The 24439-nt window shown below is 36.2% G+C and overlaps 1 protein-coding gene across 1 annotated transcript in view; it reads right to left on the bottom strand.

Moving 5' to 3' along the window:
* Positions 1–11468: 11468 nt before the first annotated feature.
* Positions 11469–24439, bottom strand: part of LOC134539159 (homeobox protein SIX6-like) — a 62852-nt gene continuing 49881 nt past the window's right edge. Inside the window, exon 2 of the mRNA XM_063380923.1 lies at positions 11469–15340. Within this exon, the coding sequence (XP_063236993.1) occupies positions 15040–15340 (301 nt within the window). The 3' untranslated portion in view covers positions 11469–15039. The remainder of the gene's footprint in view (positions 15341–24439) is intronic.

Here is a 24439-nt window from a genome sequence, read left to right as displayed (position 1 = left end):
TCTAGCTACTGTAAAAATGTTTTAAATATCTGAATGAAAATGCTATAATGTGTGCTGTGTTCTGGCATTGAATGTAGATAGATACTTACGAATGTTTTGTAGTTTCCTAGAGGACTTGCAGTCGAAAAAATGTATCACAAACTGTCGAAAAATAATTAATTATTCAAGGTGAAAAGTGAGCCCCAAATAAAGCATAAAATCTAAAAATCGAACTTATATTGAGGAAAGAAGTTCTGTACAAAATAATTATCTATTAATTTTGGAGTAAAATATATGCAAACAAATAATTTACTAGCACGAACGTTCACGAGTTAATAGAATAAATGGATGTTTTTCATAAATTCTTTTTAGCATTAGAAACTATTTCCACTGGAGCATTTTACATTTGCTTTGTTAGTCACAACACAGGCTATTTTTCGTGACAGATACAAAAATTAAATCCCGTCTCAAAAAACAGGGAGAGGGGTGGTAGAAATGTAGTGGGCTTAAGTGGGAAATCAATTAATTTAATGACCACAGTAAAATCCATTTCTTAGAAAAATTACTGCATTTGTAATGAATAAAGCAAGTTTATTTTACAAAAGAAATTATTTTTTGAGAAAAGTAATTTACAAGTTGCAGATATTATTTGATTTCTCCTACCTCTCCCCTCATACAAATACATTCACACACACTTAGTATTTTGACTCTTAAGTATCAGTTATATATTAAGAAACATTTTGTACTTTAACACACCTCACAGATTGGTACATATGCTGCTTGTTAGAATTGTTATATAGTCTTAGAAAAGTAGTGTATCTAATGGAAAACTTGATTAAATTTTCTATTTTGTTAGTGATAGCAATAATCGATGCCAATTAAAATACAAATAAATTACTCAAGTTTTATCAAGTGACATTCCTGTTAAATGACTGCGCTGAAAGCCTAGTTGTTCAGTTTACAGCTATTTTTAGTGTGAAAAAAGCATTGCTGTACGTGACTAATTGCGAGGTACTTTTGCAGACCTGTAAGGATAGATACATTTAAGTACCTTACGCTAAAATACTTATGAATTTCCTCACTAAAGTAAAAAAAGGAATCATTTTATTTTATTTGAATTTTTACAAGTATATTTTAATATAAAGTGTGAAATCAAGAGGAGATAGAATATTTTTCAATAATATTTCATCATATCTAAATACTCCTAATAATCTAATGCTATCCTTTAATTCCTATGAAGTTTCACTCTAAGGGCAAAATATTTTTAAGTACTAACTAACACACTAAAAATTGAAAAAGTAACGATAAGTTTTATAGAAATTGAGCTTGCTGTTAGCACAGATTTTGTATAAGCAAGCATGTTATGGTTTCAAATTGAACATTGTAAAATTTGAGGGTTACAATTTTGTTACAAAGTAATAAATGAAAAATAATAAGAAAATTGTCTGTTATCGTTTTAAAACTAATTTAAAATCATAGCAAGCTGTAACTTGGCGAAAAAAATGGTAGAAACCTCAAATGTAACTTTTAGTTGATAGTTTAGTTGTAAGGAGGATTAATTTTTTTTGAAAATTTAAAATGTTTTCTGAGCAGTTAAGTTTTGCAAATGAACGGAAACTGACCTCATATTCAGCATGTATTTTAACTTCTGATAAGGACATCATTTAAATAAAATTCTTGATGGTCAAGACAAAAAAAAATCAATAAGACAATGATTTTTATAAGTATAATGGTACAAATATGGAACATTTTATCCCAATATTCATAATCCAGCTAATTTCTTTATAAATTTTGCTCTAATTATAAAGATGGAAAAGTTGTATTTACGCATAAACTGACTCTAACGTTTCTAAAAAAAAAGTTATAATTTTGTTAGCGTTAATATATCTTTTCAACCTGTTGTTCAATCTGTTGGTTTATAGTTTGCATTAAGTCAAGGGGCAGTATAAAACAATTAACTTTGAGGCTTGTGACGATTATAATTGTCGTTATTTTACAGTATCTAAAATAATTGATAAAATCTTGTTCTAAATAGTTTTTATCTTTTAATGATAGCAGAACAAACTATATTATATAAAACTGACATTTAAATGTAGCTTTTCACAACTTTTATCATCAATAATATATCGAAACAAGTGTATGAACTCATTTAAACGTACGCAATCAAGATTTTAAAATACTGTCGCTCTCGTTTACATAAAATATTTAACTTTCACATTTTACTTAAAATTCCCAGTTTTAAAACAAATGGTTTAGTAATTTTATTATCCATGCAGGCAGTTACACAAACAACTGAAGTATTTTTTTCTGTTTTACACACAAATTAAAAATAAGTTATAAATAAGTGAAAATAAAAAAACAACAAATGATTGATGTAGGTATCCATATAAGTTGTAACAGCAATATAACATAAAACATTCAAGAATGTTTTCCATGTCAATTATTTTGTTCCTGTATGAAAATATGAGTCAATTTAAGTATTCAACAATTCATCCCACTTCAAATTTTGCTTGATACATATTTCTTTTTATTTACTTATTTACTGAAACACACGTTACAACAGCCAAGTTTTTAAAATATTTTTTTAGACAGTTCAAAATATTTACGAGAACATTTTAGCCTACTAGGAGAGCTCAAAAGTATTTAATAATCTAAAACAAACGCAAGGAACACGCGTTTACAACCAAAGAAAAATTAATTCATGGCAATAATCGTAGTTATAATAACGTCAAAACTTTAAAGGGTATATTTATATTTTTCGTGCCAATGCAGACCAAACATGTTCAATCGATAAAATAACTAAAGTTATAAACTCTAAAAATATTTTTTATTGCCAGGAATAAAAAAAATCCTTATAGTAATTTTCATAAATTCAATGTGAACAATTATATAATCCATGCAAATAAATCCATTTATTGGCATGCCATATAGTAAAATTAATATAGTTTGGAGTGTTTTAATTTGTATATATTTTTAGGTTTATACGTATTTTATTTTCTTAAAATGAATATGTCGTACAAAATACACACATGTTATCTCACCAATAAGAGTTTTAGTAATTAGCTATTTTTATAATAAAAATTTAAGTTATACGTAGCTAAAAACTAATTATTATTTCTGTAATGTAGTATCCCAGTTGAATAAAATGCCTGCACTATTCTTAAAGCCAAGCAGAAAAACTCATACTAAACTAAAACTTAACAATTTAAGGATAGTTGTTTTAAAAAATCACTAAATATTACTGATGAAATTCTGCCTGTAAAATCAAAAATGGTTTACCCCAAATCAAAAATTGTTTATCTAATTCAAACGGCAATATCTATTATTAAAAAAATAATGAATAAATACAACAGTGAAGCTCATTTCATGTGTTGGTATTCTTACAACTTTACGTATATTCGTGATTATATGTCTCTTGTATGTCTGAAATGAACTCCACGAAGTTTTGTCAACTATTTACACTATCGCCACTATTTGTTATTCAATGTCTTCCACGAGGTTTGAAGTGTAATAAGGGGAGTTGTACGGCAATGCTGTTATGGTGTTTTAGATTTTAAAGAAGAATGAATTGTGTTAAAATATGAATGTAAAAATAATGCCTGTACCAAAACAGTCAATAAAACATTTTTTTTTGTGCGATGCAGCAAATAATAATTTGTCCATGTTTATCAGCAGCATTACGACGTCTGGTTGTGATCCTGCCTAGCGCTGTCAGCGCAGGGGCAAATACAGAGCCGGCCATTTTCTTTTTTTTTTTTTTATGATCCTTGCTTGTCTAGTTTTTCTGTAAAAAAAAAAATCAGAACATGAATGGGAAAAAGAAAAAAAATTATGTTATAGGCATCTAATTTAAAGTACTGACCAAATCAATAATTTTCGATTTCACTTGATTTTTCATGATTTCATAGAAATAAAATAATGAAAACTTGTAACTCAGTGTCACGTGATAAAAGTGAAAATTCTTTGGCAATTCAAACCTCGAGGGGGGGGGGGGGGACGCCATCTGTGTTCCAACCTATGGTTGGCACCCTCCCCCAGTCCTCCCAAATATGCGCCCTTTAACCTTTAAGGGTAGATTGGGAGTCTGCTTACAGATCAATTTTTATTCCTTCCAGAGCAAGTAATATTAAAACACAGCTGTCAAGGGATTAACCCCCCCTTCCTTTTTTTTATCAGGAAGGTGTTAGAGCCTTAGCTTGACCAAACTAGAGCTACCCATCCCAGCATAGTCATCACCTTAGCCATCTGCCTCACTCAGCTGACCAGACAGTTGGCTGTGTCCTTAGCCCTTAGACTTTGTCAGCACTGCTGGCAGAGAGAAAGAGAGGAATAAGCAAATTTTCTAAACAAACATGAATTAACAAAATTATTACTCGGTTCAAAATAAGCTCAAACCCCGCTGTGTTTCCCTCTGCCCAAACACTCCCTTACTAGATGCCAGCGAGTCGGATAGCGGATAGTCAGGCGCAGGCGGGTCCCTACCGCCGCGACCCGCCTATACATGCAGCATGGCAGGGTTCAACCTGAGCCGCACGCCGCCACGTGGAGCCCCCTCGAGCTTTGAATATATATACTGTATAGAAGTCGCCAGCCCAGGTTAAAATTTATAATACGGTTTTGAGGTAGTTGGTTAATTCACCGCCGCAATCGCCACCATCTCTAGGGCATCGACTTGTGGTGGTCCCAAGCGGACAAGTGTCGAACTCTTCAAACACCCCTTCCCCCTCCCCTAGAACGACCTTGAGCTGCAGTGAATGATGGACGAGGGGTGCGGGGTATGACAGCAGGCGACAGTGCTGCGCTCTAACGTGTAAATAACAACTAAGACGATACAGGGCGTTACGACAGCGCACTGCAGCGGTGAAGTTCCCAAGCTGCTCATCATACGCTTCTGAAAAACGTAGAGTAAATCCTATCCACTCGCGACTTCTATACAGTATATATATTCAAAGCCTCGAGGTAACGAGTTCTCTGCACCGTCCGCAACCTATTCTCCGAACTTTTTGCGTCAGAAACAGTTCGATTAATTGATCCCCGCATGACCCGGCCCAGGGTTTTCCCTGTGTCTATGCAGGTTTTACCTGGGTCACTGTCACTGTAATTGTATTTTAGGCTAGGCAACCCAAGGGGCGCCAGCCATGGCTACAATCGCAGCCATGACTGGCCAATAAATCCCAATTAGCACACGATGCATTCGCCCTTGTTCTCTGTGGTTAAAACCCCGCATGATAGAGGGTATATAGGCTTAGACCTGAGACACACTTAGGTCCTCCCCTAACCTGGACCCCCTCACCCACTTAGATTAACTTAGGCTAGGGGAAAAAAACATTTCCTAACCTCTATTAATTCTGCTGTTCGCTGTACAAAGAATTAAAATTAAATATTGACTGAATATAATAACGTAAACTATAAACACGATGATATAATTTTACTTAAACACGTGAAGGCAAACAACAAATATGCAAGTGTACCCACACGTAAAAAATATTTTTTTTTCAGCATAAAGATTTACCAAACATTTATTAAGTTTATTTATGTAAGGTTTCCGTTTTATTCCCGTCGTGTGGAACGACACGGCGAAATTAGGAATAGAATCTACTTCTTGCGGGCCGTCGCAGCGCGTTTTTTGTCGTGTTGACGTCACGGTGACCTCGTCTATCATTGGCTACTGAGTGTGTCCGTAGTGGCATACTGCTTACACCCTCAAATATGATAAGAGAAAAACCTTACATTAACTTTTCACCTTATTTGATACTTATTGTAGCTAAATAACATCGCTGACATTTGATTCGCTTCATGCCACCAACTGATACGCACGTGTGATGTAACGTAGAACTGATGCGGTAAGTACAATCCGAAATGTGTCCTCATAATAAAATGTTACGGCACGTGCCGTAACAACGTCATCAATAGTCGTAGCTCAACGGAACATTTTGTGTTGTTATTCGCGTAGCTTCTTGCTGCGGTATTTTTGACGTGACAACGTCTAATAAATCAATGAACGCCGGCTGCACGCACTAAAAGTGTCCCGTTACGCACATTGTCCCATTTCGTTGTGTCCCGTTACGCTCATTTTATATTGCTCTTAGCTAACCTGAACCTCCTAGCATTGTGACCGAGTCCGTGGCGTAATTCTGTTCTCATGCATTTCAATGTTACATTTTCATTGCTCTTTGCTAACCCGTTCCTCCTAGCATTGCTGCAGAGTCCGTGGCGCAAATATATTATTTTTGACTGCATATTGGTGTTGGGTAAGCCATTTTCCTTCACATCATCCTTGAAACACTCCCATTCGTTTCCTATTTTTCCTATAATCGTCCTATCCTTAACGGAATAACACAGATGGGAAGAAGTTAAATAGCAAACATGTATAAAAGTTGTAGTTAAAATAATCTCTTCGTTAAAGTAATAAACATATTTGAATTAATGAGTGCAAATAAAAGTAAATTTATCAATTAAATAGTAGATTTCATTTCACTCCTTCTTTGTATCGATACAAATAGTGACAATTCAATAAAAATGATTCATTTTTATTCATAAAAGTATGCAATCATTTCATCAATGTTTTGTTATGACGTCACGTTAAACTATCGTCCGTAAACCGACTTTACAGACAACCAATTTTTTTACAATCTTCGTTGTTCGCCGTTCCTTGTACCGCAAAGTGTGTGATCATACATAATATACCCGCAGGAGTAGAATGGTCAGTTACTTTCTCCCTTATGTAAGACGTAAAAATATGCGAAGCGCACGCTAGCTCACAGCACTGACCAATGGCATAGCGTGGCTCACTCTTCTGTAGTTTGTAGCATGCCTTGTGATGGGCATTTACTCTTTATTGTACTCGACTTCTGCCGTTAGCGCTGTCCTTGTTACGGCGCGCTCGATTGCCATACGTAGGCCATAGAGCACAACACATCTTTACAATGTGATGGCAAAAAATTTTGAAATGTATCCTAGACATTGTAGTCTGTAAATGAGAATTTGGAATGAGAACTTTGAAAAATACATTTTCTTCTTGTATTTCATCAAGAGCATCATTTGATAATATTCTATTTTTTCTTCTTTGGAGATGGAACTGAAAGCTGACATCTTGGTTTCAATCGTTTATGCTAACAATTTTTTTATATAATTTAACATTAAAATTTTTTGCTCTGTTTGATGCCTTGTAATTAAGAGTGACTGAAAATAGTTTCTCCTGTTAAAATGTTGGCGTTTATTATTTAATTATTATCATTTGTTCAGAATGGGTACAACTGTAATAATACAGTATGTCCATAAAATAATGTCCAGTTATAAAAATGTAATAGTACAAACTGTTTTTGTTGCAGAGTTTTGGTTCAAGGTCACTATTAAAGAGTTACTCAAACAGTTTAAGATAAGCACATGTGCGAGTGCTGTTTTGTTGTTTTCTCGCACGTAGCGAGGAGACCTAAGATGCACATAAAGTTCTACCATTCCCGATTACACCTGAACAATTCACCTTCGGCCAACTTCGGGATTTGTTTTATTTTTGCGCAGGAAAAATGAATTCAAATATTAAAAGTGGTCGGTTAGGATAGCTACATTAAAACACTTTAAAACACTACGGACGGTTAGTTAGGTTAGTATAGCTACATTAATAAACAGAGAAATATAAGTATTAATAAATAAACCCGAGGTTGGCCGAAGGTGAATTGTTCGGGTGTAATCGGGAATGGCAGACCTTTATGTGCATCTTAGGCTTCCTCTCGCAGCGCCACCTATGCAAAATGGCGACTCCTGAGCGAGCGTAAAGTGTTTTGTGATCTGCAATTTGCTGAGAGTGAATATGTAATTTCATTTTAACGTGCGTTTCGTTTAAAGTTTAATTGTGATCCCTCATGAGGCAAAATCATCTGCCAATGGTATAGGCAATTCTAAACGACCGGATGTATTTGTAAAGGCAAAAGCACGGGAAAACCAAAAGTGTCTGTACAGGGTGTTGACCTTGTCAGAGCATCTTACCTGCGTAGAACTTAGAAATCTGTTCTTGTCTTGTTACTAGAGAGTTGAAACACAGACTTGAAGATGAAATTCCTTCCACTATTCCGGACTTGTTAACCAAAGTGTGGGAATAATTGTACTGAAGGTTGGATGTGTGCCGTATAACTAAAGGTGCAAACAAATTGAACATTTGTAAGAAAAATCTAGGTTAGTTTACCTTCAATTTTATGTACGATTTGTTGTGAATAGCCTAAATTAAGCTGTTATAATATACCATTGAAATTTTGACTTTTTTTAATGGACGTCCTGTACTTCTATTGATTCGCGTACGTATTAATATCAATGAAGATCCACATCACAGAGGATGATTGTTGCTGCGTTTTAATTGTTTGCTAGAAATGGCCCTCTGGCGCTTCACCGCTTTAGCATAATGAATCGTGTTCAATTTGAATTGTATGCATTGAGCTTTTGAGTCCTATAGCATGTAACGTATTTAAAAAAAAAACAATTATAACACAGCGAAACCTAAATAACAAAACTAAAAATAAAAGATGCAAATGAAACCAATTATGAGTAGAATAATTGCTTTCTTCTAGTTGTAAATATCAGCCAACGATTGTAGAAAGTTAAACTAGTTCAATAATGGGAATTTCTAAGTAGAAACGTCCATAAAAAGAGGTGTGTTTAAGCACTTAAGTCTATCACAAATAATTAAGCAAACTTATGGTCACACAATTAAACACAGTTGCTGAAGCCAACTCCAATATTATAGGATAGAAATCAATGGTCATAAATTGAGGAGTGTCAGTTCAAAAGGCACTATTTCCACGTCGAAAGATAATAGATTTTAAAAATATTAGTTTTAATATAAACGAGTAACCTAAAGGTGTGTGGTGACTTGTGATCGTCTTGATTACGTTCTAGCATCCCCCTAAAGTGTTCGACGAGAATTTTGGAACACACTGTTATAGTCTGTCTCTGTGACGTAGAGGTCAGCGTGCTTGCTGGAATGCAGCGACTATATGGCCAGTTGCACCGTAACAATATTTACAAAATTTAGTATTCTCTTACAGGGTCTCCGTTATGCGTTGTAGGCCATGTACATAATGAGTTTGTTTCCAAAAATCCATCTTGTCTGCTGGAACGTACACCTTTGCCTTTTTTATATCTTGTATTTTTTTGACGTGATAACGTCTTTATAAATCGATGAACGCCGGCTGCACGCACGAAAAAAAGCATGACTCATTGTCACGTTCCGCCTGAGCCGAGCGTGCAAGAATCGGCCAACCACCGTGCGAGAAAAACTTCTATGATATCAAACAGGTTAAGGCGGTTTTTTTTAACTAATTGTTCGTGATTATATTTAAACAAATAATTTAAATTAAATTTGCAAAAACTGTAAATAATATTTGAAAAATTAAAAAGTAGGTATGCAATTTTTCATCAATGTTTTCTTAAGACGTTATCACGTAAAATTATCGTCCGTAAACCGACTTTACAGACAACCCCTTTTTTTTTGTTCAGAGTTCAGGGGTGATCTCGTTTCACGGACTGGAAAACTGCTGTGTACCACAACGCCGAATTACCACAACGCCGAAATACATTAACGCCGAAAAATGTCATTGCAGGACTGCCACAAAGGTTAGGTTAGGTAAGGTTAGCACACAAATGCATTTAGTTGTTTTTCATTTTGCTCCTGTGGCCCCCCTTCTCCGCAAAATCATTTTTCGGCGTTGTGGTAATTCGGCGTTGTGGTACACAGCAGTTTTCTAGCTGTCGGCGTTGTAATCAATTTTGACATATTCGGCGTTATTGTACGTTCGGCGTTGTGGTATTTTGGCGTTGTGGTAACGACCCTCACACCTCCTATCCCTTCCCTTTCAGTGGAAACACTGATGGTGGCAGAAAACGAAAAATTGCCCCATGAAATCTAGTACAATTACGTGTGTGTCTATGTGTGTGTGTGTATGTATGTATATATATGTATATATATATAATTTTTGACTCCTTTTTTTAAAGTGTTGACAAAGGAAAATTTTGATTTTAGGTTAAAGTAAAAATCTCCTAATTTGATCTACTGGAAGTTAAGATATTGGGCACGAATGAATATAAATAGATAGCTATATTTCCCAAAATTCCATCGTATTGAGTAAAATGGGTAAGTTTTGTTTTGAGAAAAAAAAATTTCAACTATTCTAAATTGACTTGAAAGGGAAATAACAAAATGAGTTTGACTAATGTATATTAAGAGTTAAGTTGTGGAAATTTCAATTTTTTTTATTTGACCATTATGGGAATGAAAATTGGGTAAGTCAGCTAAAATTATATGCCTACTAACATTGTGCCGCATTTGATTTTTTTTAAGAGAATTCAGTCGTTAAGGGATTAAGGGGGTGAAAATAGCATAATATAAGTTTTAGCAAAAACAATTCTCTCCGAAGCAAATCAAGCACGAGACAATACAGACACTGGAAAAAAACTTACATTAAAAAATAATACAGTGTGATTATTTTTCCTTTGTATAAATTTGATCATTTAGAGGGTGAAAAGAATTAATTTTGGTTTTATAATAAAAAAAGTCGTATCTTCTGAGATAATCATGCTAATGTTAAGATATTAGGTATGAATAACATACTAAAACTACAAGGCGTTTACTAAAATTTAATCACTATGGAGGTGAAAATGAGAAAGTTTAATTTTATGAATCAAAAATACCTATACAATTGGAGCTACTCCTGATGTTAAGATATTTTGTATTAAAAACATACTAAAACTATAAAGTGTTTCCTAAAATTTCATCACTATGGGGGTGAAGATCAGAAAAAAACTTAATTTTACAAAGCAAAATAATACCATTGAATCTATTAAAGGGAATTGTTTTGTAACTAATAATTATTTAAGAACGTGAAGAGTTGTTATGTAATTAGTCTCTTCCTGACTTGATGTAAGCTTTTGGACATACGCCATTGATAAGTACATGTACCTATGTCTGTAGAAGAAAACTACAAAAAACCAGAAGACAAAAAACACAAATTAAGCAAAAATGGCTGTTGTCAACAGGATATATACACCACATAATATTCCATAACAGGAATATGGTCAACCATATGGTTTATATGTGTTTTTTGTCTTTTGGTTTTTTGTAGTTTTCTTCTACAGACATACATGTGCTTAGCAATGGCGTATGTCCAAAAGCTTGCATCAAGTCATGCACTCCCATTGCACAAATCTTTCAAAGATAATAGTCTCTTCCTGTTTTCGAAATTTGACCGCTGAAGTTAAAATTGTGTGCATGAATAATAAACATACAAAAACTATAAACTTATCTGTCTGTAAAGTTACTTTTCCTTAGATTGTACGTGACGGTAGGTGAAAAATTCTCATCATTATCGTATTTTCGTCACATATGCTATTTCAGAAATTATTTATTTCTTACAGTCAGCTATAAGGTGTGTGTGTAGGGGTTTGATATTTCAAAAAGTAATAAAAGCCAACATAGGAAACAAATTCTATCCAGACAAGCATTTTTATCAAACAAGACATATAATTTTATTCAAAACAACATTATTTACAGAGAAATACAGTTACAAGAAGAAACGTACAAAACTATATATAAAGACTAAGCGATTATTTCTGTTACCAATACTTATCGATCCTGAGTGAGCCTAATAATTTTATAATATCTGTAAATTATTTTAATAAGAAAGAACCTAGGAAAAATTTACACGTCTAATTTTTTTAACGTGCATTTCACATAATATTTACAAAATTCAACTTACAGGATTATTATAAATTCAACTGCCATTTGACTCAATCACAAATTTTCCTAAATACTCTGTAGGATACTAATGCACGCAGTGGTACGTTTTAAACAACTTTAAAAACAGGTGCACTTGAACCATGGTTTTATTTTCACTCGGCATGACCAACTAAAAAAAAAAAAACACAAAAATAAATCTAGGAAACGAAAATGGTATATTATAAACACTATTTCGCGAACTTATTCAAAATAACACGTGATTACATATCGCATTTTAAGTAACTATGATTAATTATTGCTGTTAAAATAAATAAGTGACAATGTTCTGAATACAATATTTGCACACGAAAAAATGGTAATGTTTTTGTTTCAATTTCGGTGAACACTAAAATTAGATTCACTATATTAGTTTTTTCTTCTAAGAAGTATGTTTGTAAATTAAAACGATTTTTTTTTTCAGTCTTTGCTACGAACACCAAACACAAAAATGATTCTCATCTTAGAGTTGTCCACGTGTGCTGAACGCATAAACATTGTATCAGAAAGTTATTATCAACCAGGAACTCAAAACGTTCACACATGTCTTAAAGTCGGACATACAAAAGGTTGATTTCGTTTGCATCACTTGAGTCTTCAAAATTATACAACAAATTATTACAGAAACAGAACATTAAACTAAAGCTTATATGTGGCTTTTGAAAGAACCAGAAATATGTTATTGTAATGGGATACCATCAACTTGATATTGAAATATAGCTTTAGCACCAATTATAACAATAAAAGTAACAAAATGAGTGTTTACAGAAAAATTCTGGGATTTCAAAACACCACAAAGAAAATGAAATCAATTTAAAAGAATTTATGGAAAAAAATATTGTAAAATACACGCGGGTGTATTTGTAGCTGCGTTGTACTTTTGAAATTGTACATGTCCACGAAAAATTAACTGTGTTAAATACCTGGCATTTTAAAACATAAATCACGGGTCGATGACAAACTTCTCGTAAATAAAAAAAAGTTCACGAACAAAATTCACTCTGCGTTTCTAAAAATTATGTAGCTCACAATCTGATGGGCGTTTATATAAAAAAAAATAACCTAAAACAGATATATTTTTTATTCTTTTGTGGTGTAAAAGTCTAGGTTTTATTCATATCCAAAATTACTTGACTGCTTTAGGTGATTTTACCGTAAATGACGCAAAGAGCAGCTATGTAGGTACGTAAGCTATGTAAAGCAGTGTTGCCTGCAGCCCCTTGGTCAAGCATAACTGTGATCGGTCTATGACATTCCTGCTCTATGTTCTAGTTCTAGTTTAGGCAGGTAGTCAGGCAGTCCTTGCATGTCAAGAAACTTAAGTCGTGTGTACGTACAAAAAAAACTACCATGCCTAAAATAGTTAAATGTTAGTCGTAGAGTTTGGTGTTAAATAATTGAATAAAACTCAAAGAAATATCTATTGTTCCGGCTGAAATATGTTGAAAATTGTCTTTTCACAACCGCTCTTTTTAACTGTGCTTATATAAATTTATTTTGACTTCAAAATCATACCGTACACTAGCTTTAAAAAAATTAAACATCCACTCGCTTCAGAAAAATCTTAATATAGTTTTTTAATATATATACACTTTGATTTTTACTGATTGTGTGCAGTCTCTAATTTAAAAAAAAAACTTGAAATGTATTTGGTTTTTTATTATGGATCATATTATGCATTGCTACTTAACAAAATGAAGTGACTGTTAATTTAATGTAAAAGAGTACAGCATGTAACCAATTCGTCTTCACGTTTCATTGCACCCATTAAATATTGCAACCGAATACAGAATATAAATAAAGTGCTATCTGTCATTTGCCAAGGGGACTGAAGGGTTTCCAGTTGCAACATTTTAAAAGTAATTTGAGTCTACGTAAGTAATACTATGGAAATAAAATAAGATTTTAATGTTTTGTGATAAAGATTTATTGCCTTTTTGAGCTCATATTCGACAAACCGATAATAAGTTTTTTGTAACCAAAACAAAACAAAAAAAAGGTAGTTTTATTTTGGCTAAAGAAATAATTATTTTATTGGCTTCGCTGAACTTAAATAAAATAATCATTGATTCTGGACATTTAAAACCAGTACAAATGTGTAATGAATGATTTATGAGTCGCAAAACGAGTTTCTTCGAACGTCGACCATAAATTCAGTTTGACTAAGGGAACTTTTTTTTAATCTTGCAGTTAAGTGAGTTAACTTTTACTCGGTAAAAATTGTATTCTTTTTTAAGTACAGTTGATTGCGTACTTGGTAAAATGACACGATATATAAAAAAAAAGTATTTAAAAGTTTACAGGTGTAGGACTATCGTTAAGTGAAAAATAAAACATGTTCCATAGAAAAACAGCATACTAAGTTAAGTTACAGCATGATCGATCTGCTTCAAGAATCTATGTAATTTGTTTTTTTTTGTTTCTTAGATACAAAACAATGTGAAAGGTAATATCCACTAACACTTTTAGTTCGTGCTTTTTTTCCATTAAATATATTACATATTTAATGCATTAAAAATATTCCCTCACTATTATTTTTAATCTTGTGACCTTTTGAAACACGTTAGTGCCAGCAGTGACGCCTTAAACCCAAAAATATTTTTCGCCTCGCGGCAGCGTCTGCCACGTTTCCTACTAGCACAAAATTTCCGGCTATTTTTTCCCCATATTTACAGCCGAGGAGAATAGTTCACAATGAGCTGAAAATGATTTGAAATCAACCTTTTGAAACCTGAAATCAGCATCACGTTGAATTCACTCTAGTTAATTGGTTTTGAGGTATCATTTCAAGAGTAGGTAATTGTTAAAACTGATAGCTTCTGAAGATGTGTGTTTGCTTTGTCTGATTTGAAGACTTATTTTATTTAATTTGTGTGTTTTAAATAGTGCTTTTATGTATAGATATTTCCTAAAAAGAATGATTTTTTTCTTTATAAAAAACTAATTTATATTTCTTAATGATTTTTATTTAATTTGTCAATTGTTAATTTTTACCGCACGTAAATTAAAGTGACTAGATGCTTGCTTTTTTTTTTCTGTGAGTGCTAAATTTCCTGTTTGAGTTAGTTAATTGTTGTTATTAAGTGTAATAAGTGAGTTGGCAGTCGTTTAATAACGTTCATCGACACACGGTCCCGACAAAAAAAAAACGTCCGTTGGAAAGAGAGCGGGAACGCGAATCCGCCCGGAGCTTCCAACGCCGGCCGCTCTCGAACGCCGAGTCTCGTTCGGCCACGTCGATAAAGGGCGATGGGCGTGGCCCGTGGGAGGATGGAGGGTGGTAGGGAGGGGGAGGTGGTTCAGGAGTGCGACATGGCGGGGTGGTGCAGCGCGGCCAGCCCCGCCGGGTCGTAGCCATGGTAACCCTGGTGGTAGGCGGGGTGCAGCACGTGCTGGCCCGCCCCCGGCTCGCTCTTCACCACGCCCACCCCCGCCGCCCCCGACGACACGCCGACGCCGACGCCGACGCCGCCGCCGCCGAAGTACTTGCTGGCGGCCGAGTAGAGCGGCTTGAGGTCGGGCAGCTGCGCCAGGTCCATGACGGAGGCGGGCCCCGGAATGAGCATGTCGTCCGCTCCCGGGCACAGCATCCCCAGCTCCCTGCGGGGGCAAGACAGCGCGCGTCAACAGTACGTCCTAGGCCAGGTCCATGATGGAGGCGGGCCCCGGAATGAGCATGTCGTCCGCTCCCGGGCACAGCATCCGACACTCCCTGCGGGGGCAAGACAGCGCGCGTCAACAGTACGTCCTAGGCCAGGTCCATGACGGAGGCGGGCCCCGGAATGAGCATGTCATCCGCTCCCGGGCACAGCATCCCCAGCTCCCTGCGGGGGCAAGACATCTCGCGTCAACAGTACGTCATAGGCCAGGTTCATGACGGGTACGGGCCCCGGAACGAGCATGACATCCGCTCCCGGATACAGCACCCGACACTCCCTGCGGGGGCAAGACATCTCGCGTCAACAGTACGTCAGAGGCCAGGTCCATGTATGAGGCGGGCCCCGTAACGAGCATGCCGTAGGTTCCTGGGTACAGCATCAGACACTCCCTGGCGACAAGACAGCGCGCGTCACCAGTACGTTCGAGGCCAAGTTTTCCGCCGGAGAGATAATAAGAAACGTTAAGTTTTCTGCAGTTTTTAAGCCATTTGTCGTTTAGTTTTTTTAAAAAATTAGTACCTATACTATTTAATAGAATGTCTGAAAAAATCTTACTTATTCTAATGTTACAACCTCTTCTCACGAGAAATACCCTATTTTAAAAGTTCTAAATGCTTCTTATTTTAGTTTAATGTTTAAATATTTAATTGCGTCATGAGTAATTTCCATATTATATATAAGCGTTTAAAAAAAATTAAAATCGATTCATATTTCTGACTTCGTTTTGTATTCACTTTTAAATACCAGTATGTGTTACCTGTTATTAAAATCCAAAAGATGGGGCAGCGACTGCATGTGCTGCTACCTTGTGACGATCGCATTAACAATTTGTTCGCCGCGTCACAATCGATTGTAACGACTTTTCATCGTTCCTGGCTAGGGTTGCCAACCGTCCCGAATTGTACGGGATTTCCCGTATTTTGTGACTAAAAGAATTATCCCGTACGTAGGCAGGACGGGACGTTATATTTCCCGTATCTTGTTTAAAGTTCAATTCACACACCTGCATAAAATTGAAAAAGTATTTTCCCGCCTGCGCCGCACCACCTGTCATATGTAGGTATTGCGACATTGCGAGGCTCCGTTTACTCCGCAGTTTACTGACCACCAAATAGTTCATGTTGACGCCGACAGGTGGCATCACTCGTCCGCGCTTAGTCTGTTATGTTTATGTTGATATTGTGTTGAATTGAAAACGGATAAAGTTGAGTAAATCGGGTAAAGTTGAGTTGGAAAAATGTGCGATTCGCCACCGCGAAAAAAAGAAACGGCTGTGCGTTTATTTAGTTCGATGGGAACATAACTATAAGTGGCTAACATGTAGTGATAATAGTTACAAAGCCAAATGTGTACTTTGCAAAAGAGAGTTTTCAATAGCACACGGCGGCGAAAACGATGTAAAACAGCATGCTTCAACATTGTTACGTAGAAACACGGTTCAACAAGCAAATGCGAGTGAAAAAAACTAAGATAAACAGTTATTTCGTAAAACAAGGCACTAGCGATCAAAATTCTGTTGTAGCATCTGAACTAGCTCTATGTTATCACAATACGAAGCATGGTTTAAGTTATAACAGTTTTGATTGTAATACAAAATTGATACGGCATGTTTTTGGCAGTGATTCAGAAATAGCGCGAAAATAATTATCGTGTGGAAGAACAAACGCCAAAGCATTTTTCATGAATGTTATGGCTCCTAAAAGTGTAGATGATTTCGTAAGAATTCTGAAATCTCCGGAAAAGTGTAAACAGTTAATTTCGATTGCTACAGATGCATCGAACAAAGGAAATAGAAAAATGTTTCCGGTTTGTGTACGTTATTTTGATGCCTGCGAGGGAATTCAGTGGAAGGTAAGCAATTTACCGTTAATATTAATTTTATCAATCTACATTTTATGTAGTCCTAGCCTTCATTAACTCATTTAAGGGGTCGCGGCGTCGGGATCTCCGGATTTTTGCATGTGAGAATCGTGTCTGTAAGATGCCGTTGGGTGGGTTTTCTCTGGGTACTCCCGTTTCCTCCACCCTTTATTCCAGCTCCATATCCACATCGGCTCTTAAGATCTCTTAAGATTCTTGTTAAAAAGCCGTAAAACACTCTTCACTCACAACTCATTTTGCTTTTTTTTAGGTTTTGGATTTCATAGAAGATTCTGACGAGTCTGCAGCCAAAATACACAAAAATCTGAAGGATTGTATTCAGAGATTTGAGCTCTCGCCCAAAAAAATGGTGTCATACTCCGCAGATAATGCTAACGTAAATTTTGGAAAAAATAAAAGTGTACCTATATAAACTTTTGCAAACTGAAAATAGTACGATAGTTAAAGCGAACTGCAATGACCATGTGATTCATAATTGTTGTAAACATGCTAGTGATGTTCTTGCTATTGATGTATAAAATGTTATCATAAAAACTTACGGTCATTTCTCATGTTCTGCTAAGAGAAGGGCAGAGCTTATATCATTTTTTTGATTTTGTGGAAATTGAATAGGCAGTGAATTATTACGGCATGTTTCAACAAGATGGCTTTCGTTAGGAAAAGCTGTCGACAGACTTTGGCAGAACTTTGATGCAGTATCTAGTTATTTTAAGAGTATAACATGTACACACTAATTTCTTTTGTGTTGAGCATACCTGGCTCAAACTCATTTGTTGAAAGAGTGTTTTCAATTATGAAAAAAAAAAAAAATGGTGCTATGACAGAAACAGGCGTTCCTTGAAATTGATTAAATCAGAAATTCTTGTCACACTTAATTACAATTACAGCTGTCAGGAATATTTTGAAAAAAATTAAGAATGACCAAGCAATACTCCTTCAAGCAAAAAAAAGTAGAAAAATATGAGTTTGCTACATGCAAGTAGCGGAGTAGCCCCGTGTCAATGTAAATAGTTGTGTAAACATTTGTTGCCAAGTTAAGTTTTTTTGTGAAACATTGTATTTTGTGTCTTGCATGTTGTATATTGTGTTCTTTATACCCGAGATAACATTTAATTTAAAGTTGGGTTTGTTTGGTGAAATGAAAAATGAGAAAATATATGTTAGGCATACATTTATCAAAATATATATTTTTAAGTTGCTTGTTATGGTGTACCTAGTGGTGGTTCTAATCTAAGGGGGGGGGGGAGGGCTAAGTGGCTTTAGCAACCGCCCCTTCCCCCACTTTTTTCCTGATCACATTTTGCATTGGAGAGAGTTGAAGTTAGTTTACCAATGTTCAATCACATATGAGTTGACTGGAATTTGTATACTTTGTTAACTAAAAATATCTTTATGTCTTAAATTAATCACTCAAAAAAATTATTAGGCCAGTATAAAAAAAAAATTAATATTTCAACCAGGTGCATAATTTATTTTCAGATACAAAAGCTGCTAAAATAGCACCAATTTGCATTTAGAAATTCAAATTTTTTCGGGGGGAGCTGCATCTCTGGAGTCACTGGCCACACCGAGATGTGTGTTCGTTATGTTGGCTACATCGCCAGGTGTTTGGTTCTCCGCTATTTTTCTAAGACGTCGCTGACTTTGCGCGTGCGCATATAAACAAAAAAAAAACCTGTTTTCGCGTGGAATTACGCTGTTATACTCTTGCGTTTTTTTTATGAAGTTTAATTTCTTTCAGTATTGTGCTTTAAATAGTCAAGTCGACGGAAAATTTGATTGAAAGATTACGAAAATATCCATGTTTATGGAAAAAATCGATGGAAGAATGTATAAGGCAGGATGCTATCAAACTAAGTTGAATTTACCCCAAAATAATAATTAAAAAAAATTGGTTACGTCATCACTAGCAATTTGTTTCGTCAAGTGAAATTATTTAATTTTTGTTTTGTTTTTGTATTAAAACTCAATGAAACCTGTTTCTTTTTGCGTTCAAATAGTGTGAGAGCCAGCAGAATATCATCAACGTCGGAGTCATCGCTCGAATCCCAACATGGCGTCTCTCCGAGACAGCACAAATTAAAGTTATCAATAAAGTTAAATACTTATTAACTGCAGTGAAACCTTGTAAAGGTTTTTAAAAAAAAGTTTGTAATAACCATACTTCCCTACGTTGCAAATACATAAATTGAACATTACGTCAAAATACACAAAAAAAAATCTAAAATTTCATTAGTGATTTTGAAAACATTTCAACAGTTGTAATTACATATATAGCGCGAAGTTGCAAGACAATATGCTTAAATAAAAAAAGGGGGGTTGTCTGTAAAGTCAGTTTACGGACGATAATTTTAACGTGATAACGTCATAAGAAAACATTGATGAAAAATAGCATACTTTTTAATTTTCAAATATTATTTACAGTTTTTGCAAAATTTAATTTAAATAATTTGTTTAAATATAATCACGAACAATTAGTTAAAATGCTCGCCTTAACCTGTTTGATATTATAGAAGATTTTCTCGCACGGTGATTGGCCGGTTATTGCACGCTCGGCTCAGGCGGAACGTGACAAATGAGTCATGCTTTTTTCGTGCGTGCATCAGCCGGCGTTCATCGATTTACAAGACGGTATCACGTCAAAAAAAAAACATACGACAGGTGTACTGGACTGTGTCGTGTCTGGTCAACCGACGCAGCGAACACAGCCAACGTGGCCTAAGCTGTCTGTGGAAGTCCGAAGCAATGGTGCGCAGAGTTAATGCGCATTAAAAAACGCGGAACTCAACTCGTCCTCGGGGGTGGGGTGGAAAAGAGTTGGCAGAAGTAAGAGGTTTTTTATTTCTTTATTGCATGAAACGTTTTTTCGTACGCTATTGGGCGGGAAATTGGTGAAACGTAGATTGTAAATACTGATTTTCTACAGTTTATAACCACTCACTTGATGTTTTGGCCCTGTAACTCGGAAACCTTAGGTCTGACGAAAAAATCGCTTAGGAGTAATTTTGTAGAAACTGTTATCTTCTTCATTTTTTATCTTAAATATTTTTCTCTAAAATATTTAGGAAATAAGTTATTTGCAAAAAAGCTAATTTGGGCACCATTTTTTCAAGATGGCGGCGGACGCGGCGGTCGTTCAAGGTCGCAAACTTAAGGTTATATACAGGACACCCAAGTCTTCAATCCTGCCAATTTTCAAAACTCCTCAACCTTTTGCACCAGAATACCGTTTTTATGTCTATAATGAGTGGCCTCGGCTTAGGTGTCGGCGCAACGTTCGGAGGAACGATCCCCATCGGATCGACGAGCAGAATGGTGCGACTGGTCGTGAGTGGAGGACGTGTGCGGGGGGTGCTGTCATAACTTAGAAACACACAAGATAGAATCTTCTAAGTTATGCTCGTTCTAAGTTGTATGTTTCTAAGTTATGATGTTTCTAAGTTGTGTGTTTCTAAGTTATGACGTTTCTAAGTTGTGTGGTTCTGCGTTGCGTGTCTGTAAGTTACGTATTTCTAAGTTATGACAGTTCTAAGTTGTGTGTTTCTAAGTTGTGATATTTCTAAGTTATGACGTTTCTAAGTTGTGTGGTACTGCGTTGCGTGTTTCTAAGTTACGTGATTCTACGTTATGACAGTTCTAAGATGTGAGTTTCTAACTAGTGATAGTTCTAAGTTACGTGGATTTTTTTTCGAGGTTTCTAAGTTATGACTGTTCTAAGTTGTGTGTTTCTAGGTTATGTGTGGTTTCCCCGTGTGCGGCATCGCGTACCTACCTGGGCGGCCTCGGACCCTACCTCGCTAGTGTCTGGCGAGCGCCTGTGCTGCGTCCGTGCATCGGGCGAGCCGACGAGACCTGCAGCTGCCGTGAGTCCGAACATGTTTATTTGTTTATTTATTTATTTATTTATTGGCGAACTTTAAAAAAGGGTTTTGAGAAGGAAAAAAAAGGTGTGGCTGTGTCATGGACACGGCCGTGTGTTGCACGCGAATACGCGTACGTAACAGGTAATATTTTCTATACAAAATATAAAATACACTATTTGTTTTTATTTTAACACCATATATATTCACTGTAACTATTTTACACTAATGCTTTATACATGCAATCGATAGGTTTTGACGAGATCTGACGATTGAAACTCAGACGAACGTCGTAGTCAAAAGTTATACCTACTAAATGGAAATCTCGAAACGCAGCAAAATGATCTCAAAATGGCGGCGCTTCCCCCTCCACCGCACGCGATGCGTCACAGTCCTCACTTAGCGTAGCGAATTCTTTGATCATTTAGCTATCCAGCGGTGTAAATGAATTTTGGATGGAGATGATAGATGTGTAGCTGCAACACCAAACTGTATCCCCCAGATTGTGTTATCATTCGTTTTTTTTTTTTAATTGCCTCCCACAATGAAAGCATATTTCAAGACGTATTCACGTCAAAAAGGTTATAAAATGTCAGACATTTTCATCCGCGAGCTTTGAAAGGAGAAACTACTGCTCTAGAACTCTACCGTGTGATAGTTATGGGAGACTGGCAGTGAAGTGCGTGTTGTGGCGAGTTAAATGCCCTTTGAGGTTTACAATTTTAACCAAACAAGGGCGAAAATCTGTAGAGTTTCCCCGCAAGGAGGGTGGGGGATAACACTTAACATTAACATTTACCAGTTATTGTTTTGCAAGCGCAAAGTTTATAAGTTGTTTATTTATTTTTTTTAAATTATTTGTTTAGAAAATTTCCTTGGGGTTTTATTTAAAAAGTTGACATGGACTTGGATAGAGTGTCTATAAATAACTAGGATCGCTGAGACGAAAAACCAAACTGTCAATTTGAATCTTTAAAATTATTTTTTTTAGGTAATTTTAGAGGTTTTAAATCTGTAGGTAAAGAATCTGTTTGTCTGTGTTTCTGTAGTTCGAGAAGCGCGGAAACTGTGAGCTCTAGAGCCTTAAAGTCTGACACGTCAGGAACCATTTGTACTTCGTTAAGGTTTTTTTTTTTTTTTTTTTTTTTTTTAGTGTAACATCTTACGGCATTTGGTTAAAAAAAAAAAATTCGTGAATGCGGCGGAAGTCAAGGAACGGAAATGTGTAACCACGGTGCTGCCATCTGACGTGGATGGCGAAAACCAAAGTTCACAAAGACAAATATAATCTTTAACTGTTTAGTGAATTTTAACAAAATGGGCAGTAATTTAATCAAATTCCTTGACGATAACCAGGTCCAAATACGGGGTTTAGTATTTTTTTTTTTTTAAAGTCGGTTTCGATTTTATCGGAGTCGTATCATTATATAGTTTAACCTTTCACTCTGCAAATCGAATGATACGATAGTTGTCGTAGCTGCTCCGGCAGCGAATTCTAGCGGGGAGAAGAGGAATCTATGTACGTGTGATTCGCGTATATATTTATCACGATGAGTTTTTTTATTTATTATTAAGAATTCTACGGAAAATTCCGTGACAGAGTTCCGTATTATAAGTGCATTTGTAACATGAGAACACATGAATTAGCTCGTTACCGAGGTTATACGGTTCAACGTCACTAGCGAAGACTGAAATACTCCCTAATATATTTTGACGTGACAACGTCTAATAAATCGATGAACCACGGCTGCACGCACGAAAAAGTGTCCCTTTACGCACATTTTACAGTTACGCTGTGTCCCGTTACGCTCATTGTACGCTTGCGCCGCATCTATCTCTCTTCCACTCGATTGGAACAACCATCGATTTGACTTTTTCGAGGCACATTAAACTTGAAACACTCCCATTCGTTTCCTAATTTTCCTATCATCGTCCTATCCTTACCAGAATAACACAGATTGGAAGAAGTTAAATAGCAAACATGTATAAGAGTTATAGTTAAAATAATCTCTTCGTTAAAGTAATAAACATATTTGAATTATTGAGTACAAATAAAAGTACATTTATCAATTAAATTGTAGATTTCATTTCACTCCTTCTTTGTATCCATTAAAAAATAGTGATAATTCAATAAAAAATGTTTCAATTTTATTCATAAAAGTATGCAATCATTTCATCAATGTTTTGTTATGACGTTGTCACGTTTAACTAACGTCCGTAAACCGACTTTACAGACAACCAATTTTTTTCCATACGTTGGTTTTCAAAATTATGTTTTATTAGGTTTTTTTTTAATTACCAATCGAGGCGCGGCAGTTACGCACTCGAGAGGTGGGGACATGCACAGGGCCCAATGAACACGTGTTGCGCCTGCGCAGCTCCGAAGCGACACGGCGTGTGCAATGAACACGTGTCCGTGTGTACCCTCAAGCACGGCAAAGAAAAGGTTCAAGAGACATCCACTTAATAAAACTCGTAACAACGACTGACAAACGCGTAGCTTAAACCGGCGGGTCTTCGAGCACGAAATTTTGCATAGGAATTCCTGGTGTAACTTTTGTGAGCACTAAAAAAAAAATATTTTTGGAAAATTCATCCCTTAAGAGGGTTCGATAGGGGGATGAAATTTTGGGAAATCCCATCTGTCACACGCTTAATGTGTGTTTGTGTGTGTGTATAAGAATGTTCGATTGGTTGTTTGTTTTCTATACCTATAAATAAAATTTACTGCTTAAAAATCTTCTGAAATACATCCTCTATACGTCGGGCATCAGAAAGTGTGTGTGTATATATATATGAAAACGTTGGTGTGTAGTGTTGCCAACATAACGTACTGAATTCCCCGATCACCACAGTGGTGACGTCGGGACTTTCACGGGAGAAGGGTTTGGGAAGGGGGAGGGGGGGGGGGTCGTGGGAACAACAGCACGTCCGGCCAACAGTGGTGGCCGGGGGAGGGGATGGGTAGTGTCCGGTGGCGCAGCAGGTAGTGTGGACACGCTACACCCTGTGCGGAGTCAGTAGCAGAGACAAGGGCGGAGGGGGGTGGGGGAAGCGAGTGTCACGTGGGTGGGTGGGTGGGTGGGTGGGGGAAGCGGTATACATGCATACAAGCATACATACACGTACATAATAAATAATGAGGGCGGTCACCTCCCGTGACACCTGCGAACCGCCGTTCCGCAACATTTTCGTCTGCTGACTGGTCATCCGCATTCCTGTTTTTTTCTGACACCTGTCGCTTTATTTCGCGGTCTGCGAAAAAAAAAAACAAGTATTTGCAGCTGGTTTAAGAGAGA

This window comes from Bacillus rossius, chromosome 14 (assembly GCF_032445375.1).
Source record: "Bacillus rossius redtenbacheri isolate Brsri chromosome 14, Brsri_v3, whole genome shotgun sequence".
NCBI classification, from domain to species: Eukaryota; Metazoa; Arthropoda; class Insecta; order Phasmatodea; family Bacillidae; genus Bacillus; species Bacillus rossius.
Note: the sequence above shows the minus strand (reverse complement) of the source record. Positions and strands in the feature narration are given on the sequence as shown.